This window comes from Arachis stenosperma, chromosome 4 (genome assembly GCF_014773155.1).
Source record: "Arachis stenosperma cultivar V10309 chromosome 4, arast.V10309.gnm1.PFL2, whole genome shotgun sequence".
NCBI lineage: Eukaryota > Viridiplantae > Streptophyta > Magnoliopsida > Fabales > Fabaceae > Arachis > Arachis stenosperma.
The window spans coordinates 147,457,918-147,464,481 of NC_080380.1; the positions used below are offsets into that span (position 1 = coordinate 147,457,918).

The 6,564-nt window shown below is 34.0% G+C and overlaps 1 protein-coding gene across 1 annotated transcript; it reads left to right on the forward strand.

Annotated features, from left to right (window-relative positions):
* The first annotated feature begins 564 nt into the window (after window positions 1-564).
* Window positions 565-2,622, forward strand: LOC130975880 (glucan endo-1,3-beta-D-glucosidase ARB_01444-like). The gene has a single exon (XM_057900601.1). The coding sequence runs from the start codon at window positions 565-567 to the stop codon at window positions 2,620-2,622; it is 2,058 nt and encodes a 685-aa protein (XP_057756584.1).
* The last annotated feature ends 3,942 nt before the right edge of the window (window positions 2,623-6,564 follow it).

The window sequence follows — 6,564 nt, forward strand, 5'->3', positions numbered from 1 at the left end:
ATAAATAATATTTAATATTGATTTACCATAATTATTTATATTAATTATAATTTAATATAACTAATTATTAAATAATTAGTTAAATAAATATATAAGTATTTAATATAATAAATTATTATAATTATTAATAAATTAATTATAATTTAATTATTTAATATATATATTTAATATATTTTTTATTTTTTTTATTAACTTATCACATGACATAATTTTATTAGTTGTTGCAAGTCCCTGTTTAGAGAGACTCTCAACTTTGATCCACGAAAAGAATCCTTCTTCCCTTTTCACTCCAAGTAATTGAGTCTCCATATATCATTAAAGGAATTCTATTTCTTAGTATTGGAGTTGCTAAATGTAGTCCAATTATCCAGATGCGATTATTACTGTAGGTACCGGTACATAGAAAATCCAACAGGCTCACTTAAAGAGTAACTATACTAATTAATTTAAAATCAGTTTATCTTTTTCTGAGTTGAAGAAGAGGGAGAGGCAAACAGTGATCATAAGTATCTCACATTATATATAAAACCAGTTCCTATCAATGCATGCATGCAGATGCAGATAATGGCAAACACAATAGATGACGAACAACCTTTTCTCTTCCCACTAAGAAAATCCAAAGTGCTCCCTGACCCTTCAAAGTTCTTCTCTAAAAACCTTCTCGCTTCTCCATTGCCTACAAACTCATTCTTCCAGAACTTTGTCCTCGGCAATGGCAATATTCAAGAGTACATTCACCCTTACCTCATCAAACCCGCTGATTCCTCTCTTTCTCTCTGCTACCCTTTTCTCTCTGTCTCCTCTCATTCTATGCACCAAGTATTCACACCTGATCTCACTATCTCTTCCTCAAAAGGTTCTCAATCCCGCCATGTTATATCTTCCTTCAGTGATCTCAGTGTCACTCTTGAGTTTCCTTCTTCCAATCTCACTTTCTTCCTTGTTAGGGGGAGCCCTTATGTTACCGTTTCTCTGTCACAACATGAATCTCTTTCCATAACCTCCATCCATAAAATCTCTTCTTTTTCTTCAAATGCTTCACCAATTAAGTATACTCTTCAGCTTCACAATGGTCAGAAATGGCTTATCTATACTTCTTCACCAACCATATTTTGTTTCAGCCTTGACATGAAACTCACTTTCTTCAACATTTCTTCTGATGAGGCTCCTGTGATAGTTCGGATAGCAGTTATGCCAGATTCAAGTTCAAAACGCGAGGTTGTTCTTGACAGGTACAGCTTTTGCTACCCTGTTTCTGGAGAGGCTATCTTCACTAAGCCATATTGTGTTGAATACAAATGGGAGAAGAAAGGGCTTGGTAATTTGTTGATGTTAGCTCACCCACTCCACCTTCAACTTCTGTCTAAAGATGAGGGTAATGTGAGTGTTCTTAAACATTTTAAGTATAGAAGCATTGATGGTGGCCTTGTTGGTGTTGTTGGCGATTCATGGATGTTGGAAGCAGAATATGTTCCTGTAACTTGGCACTCTGCTAGAGGTGTCAATCAAGACTCCTATGATGAAATCAAACAAGCTCTTTGTAGAGATGTTGGTGCTCTTTGTTCTTCAAAAATAGCTACTACTTCAGCTTTCTATTATGGTAAATCGATTGCAAGGGCAGCAAGGTTTGCATTGATAGCTGAGGAAGTTGGTATTCTTGACTTGATTTCACTTGTTAAGAAATTCTTGAAAGAAACCATTCAGCCATGGTTAGATGGGACCTTTGAAGGGAATGGATTTTTGTATGAAAAGCAATGGGGAGGGCTTATCACTAAGCAAGGTGCTGATAGTTCAGGAGCAGAATACGACAGTCATCATGTTCAACTGGGGCACTTTGTGTATGGAATTGCAGTTCTTGCAAAGATTGATCCGAATTGGGGTAAGAAGTATAGGTCTGAAGCATATTCACTCATGGAAGATTTCATGAACTTGGGAGGTAAAGATTCGAAATCTAAGTATACACGTTTAAGGTGTTTTGATCTGTTCATGTTACACTCTTGGGATTCAGGGCTAGAGTATAGTGATGTTGGAAGATATCAATTGAATAGTGGTCAAGCTGTGAATGCATATTATTCAGCAGCGTTGATGGGTTTGGCATATAATGATGCAAATCTTGTTGCTATTGGTTCAACTCTTGCAGCATTGGAAATTCATGCTGCTCAAATGTGGCGCCAGTTAAAGAGGGATGATAAAAAGTGTGTTGATTTTACAAAGGAGAATAGGTTAATGGAGGTTCTCTGGTCTAACCAGAGGTCAAGAGGATTTTGGATTGGTTTTCCGGGTTTGGAAGTGCATGCACTTGGCATTCATGTTCTTCCGTTGCTGCCCATTAGTGAGTTCTTGTTTTCCAATGTTGGTTTTGTGAAGGAGGTTGTGGAGTGGACTATGCCTTGTTTGAATAGAGATGGTGTTGGAGAAATATGGAAGGGGTTGGTTTATGCAATGGAAGGAATTTATGATAATGAAGCTGCATTGAAGAAGGTTGGGGAGTTATCAAGTTTTGATGATGCGAGGAGCTCATTGAGCAATCTGTTATGGTGGCTGCACAGCAGAAGAGGCCAAGAAGACCATCATCAAGATTCTTGTAATGACGAAAACAGTGTATCAATATTGAAAATTTAAGTGTTATTATGTTATTATTTCTTGAATTGCACCCTTTAATACTTTCATTTGGTCTTGTAAAATTTGGCAAACTCTTGGGTTTTGTTATCCAAATTTTAAGCTTCAAATTGTGGAAGAATATTTCTATCGTGCAAATTAGGAGGAAATATCAATTGGGCTGGTCATAGGGTTAGGTTTTTCTTTCAAATTAGACTGTCTGAAACTGTACAAAGAGATTATTATCTTTTGAGGTAAGATCTTGTTTTGTGTAGAAAATAAATTTAACAAGACGAACACAACCCGATAAATCTTGAGAATTTGTTCATGGTACCTATCTCTATTAACATTCATGCAAGATTTCAGGATAATTATTAAGTATTTATTTTCTAAAACTCATAAACAATAAACAGTAACACATCTAAGTTTTTTTATAAAACAAGTCTAATCAAATTAAACAATAAAATTTAAAATAATACTATCTATAATTGATTTTTATTGAAGTTAGACCAACTTAATTAGATTTGGTAAATAAAAATATTTAAACATATAGCATTATTCTATAATTAATAGGCAAATATAATATTTTCGACAAGATTCATTTTTATTCAAATACCACAATTATATGATAATAAATAATAGTATTAAAAGAGATTAAAGATGATGCCCGAAAAGTATTAAGGGTATGTAAACACCTCGGTGCTATAGGCCAAAATCTTTGTACAGTAAATATTCTTCCGATAAGGGACGGATCCAGAAATGATATTATAGGGGGCTAATAACACATAATATAAAAATTATGTAAAAAATTATATAATATAAGATATATTACAAAAATATACTAATAGAAAATATATTTTAAAGTAAAAAAAAATATGTGTATACTTTTTACTAATGAAGTGGTCGATTCTTCGTATCATAAAATTCACCGATAATAGAATTTGTATCAAATTTTTCAGTAATTTTCTTTTCAATATAATTAAAAGACAATTAGCAAAAAATTCATCTTTTATTTTGTTTTTAAGTTATTTTTCACAATATTCATAGTTGAAAAAGATCTCTTAATTATAGTAGTTAAAACAGAGAGAATTAATACCAAATGAATAAAAAAAGAATTCACTTTATTAGATTTAAAATTTTTTATTTAATTAAAAAATATTAGTAATAATATCTTTTTTAGATTTTTTTAATATTGTTACTTACTTTTTAGATATTAAAAATCATTAATATTTAAATTAAACTGGATTTTTATTTATACTAGACCAAATACTAAATAATTTTTTTAAAAAAATTAAATTATACATAATAACTTATTACTATTAAAAAAAATTGGGGGGCCAAGGCCGCCACTCGCCCCCCTTATGTCTGTCCCTGCTTCAGATTTCTCTATATGGTAAATTTGTAATGTCTTATTTTTTTGTGCTAAAGATAGAGAGACTTGAATTCGTAACCTCTAAGTAAGTATGTAAAGACAATGTCATTTACATAGCTCAGGAGTTGTGGAAATAATCAACAAGTCCTTCATGTTCTCTGACGAGTGGCTTGGTAGTGCCCCTATGGTTGTTGATGAAAAGGGTAAAGCTGACTGAAGGTTGTGGTAGGCTTAGAGAAGGGGGGTTGAATCTATGCCTTCCTTTTAAGTTGCTGTTATTACCCTTTTAAAATAACTTTGCAGTTTTGATTCTGTTTGAACTCAGCAGCGGAAATTTATGAGACAATTTATTTTTGTCTCATGAATATCAGAAAACAGAACATAGCAGAGAAGAGAAAAGTTAACACCAGCAAGTATCCTGGTTCGGTTGCCTTGTGCTATGCAACCTACATCCAGTCTCCTCCACAACTATGGAGGAATTTCACTATAGTTAACAGTATTACATATACCAATAACACAAGATTAACCCAATCCTATCACACTCAAGTTCTAACCTAACTTGACATTGGCTATGCTAATACCTAACTATACCTCTTAGTGCTAACCCAACTAAGAAAGGGACACCTTACAGGTACAAGATACAAGACACAATCACACCTAAAGAAATCAGAAAACAACTCTAGACTTTTCTCTCAAGTGTATCTCTCAGCATTTTCACTTATGGCTTTTTCTCAAGCTTTCTCACACTGCCTTTTCTCTCAAGAAATTACAGAAAGATAAGCTTTGAAAAGTACATTACAATCAGTAAAAAACATGAAGGAGATTGACTTCATCAACAGCCCCTGTGCTATGAAAAAACCAGATTAGCAAGCCTCTGATTTAGTTCTTCATACTGGCGGAATGCACCTTTGAATAGGTTACATTGTCCAGTTAGTTGAACTTCTTCAAAGAGCTCTCTCAGAACAAACACCTCAAGTTCACTGGTTATCTCTCCTTGCTTCAGAATGAACAACCAGCTTCTTTTTATCTCCTTGCATGTTCCTTGGTTCTTCTTCCAAGGTCAACATCTTGAGCCTTGAGCTTCACCAACCCACAAGCTCACTTTTCCTTCTCAATCATCAAAGTAGAATCTTTCCTTCTGACTTTTCCAACTTGACCGAAAGCCATGAAGGAGTAACCGAAATTGTTTTCCAATGGTCAACTAAATCTGAACCATAGAGATGCAACTTGGTCCCCAAGAATCTCTTGTGACCGTGGATTTGTAGCAGTGAAGAACAGAGATCAACTTTTTCTTTGAATGCCATTTTCAGATAGAACAGAGAGTAGGAAAGAAAGGATGAAGATCTGATGCATGCAAGATGAGATGGATTACCTTTCTTAAGCTTGATTTGGATTAGATTTTCTGCTTTAGCTTCTGTGCTTCAAGCTTAGATTTTCTCTTTCTTGCTTCTTTGGTTACTGGCTTATGGAGGAAGCTTTTCTTCTCTTTCTCTTTCTTACTTTACTGAAGTCTTGATGTGACTTGATTGGAGAGGAGAGGAACGTTGCTTTGGTTGGAGCAAGATGGTGGGAAATTGAAAACAATTTCAGTTTTGGATCGGGTTCTTCTCTTTTTGGCCCGTGGTGCCTTGCTATACTTCTTTGGAGAATTTTTTTGATATGAGTGACTTGGGTTTGTCTTTATTCACACTTTCCATTCAGTCCATTAGCTTTGTTTTGTTATTCATTCAACTTGGGCTGCCAAAATTGAATTATGGCCTGCAACATAACATAAATAATTAGCAATGTATACTTATTAATTTAACACCTCTAATTATTTATTTTGCCAAAAATAATGTTTGTCATCACTAATTAATTTAGTTAATTTCTTAACTCAATAATCTCCCCCTTGATGACAAACATGATCTAAGCAATAAGTAGAAGAGATGAGTTTGATTAAGGTTTAGAAACTCCCTTTGATTTTTGTCATTTGCTTTTGTGTTGCTCCCCCTTTCCTTTTCAAAATTTGCTCCCCCTGGATTTATGCTCTTCTCTTCTTTCCTGTTTACATATGCTTTTATGGAACTAAACAGATGCTATGTACCAACCAAAATTATAGCAAACAGTGACAGTTTAAAAGGCCAAAAAAGTTTTTAATACATCAGGGTCAGAGTCAGATAGCAACATATCATAAAGCAAGTTTCCAACTTCATTCATAACAATTCACAATATCAAACAAAGTTCACAAAAAAATAGTAATCAGGTGCAATCAAATGCAACTTTAGTCAGAATAGCATATCAGCTATTGCTATAAGCTATTGCTATCTCCTATTACTCCCCCTTTTGTCATCAAGGGCGGATAAAGAAAAGACCAACAAAAGTGTTGTACCCTGCAGAAAAGAGTTAAAGCACATAACAAAGCACTAAATAAACTGTCAAAAGTTCAGCAAAAATTAAAAGTTATTACAGTCATTCAAAATGAAACAGTGCAAAAGTAACGAGAGGAACAGAAAACATAAGACAAAAAGAGAGCAGCAGCAGTAGTTTTCATGAGACAAATCTTAGGCATCAGAACCATCCCCCTCCGAAGCAGCTTCCTCTTCACCATCGGTGGC

What these genes read in the sequence shown, in the direction of transcription:
- LOC130975880 (XM_057900601.1), top strand. Translation starts at nt 565, where the DNA reads ATGGCAAACACAATAGATGACGAACAACCTTTTCTCTTCCCACTAAGA.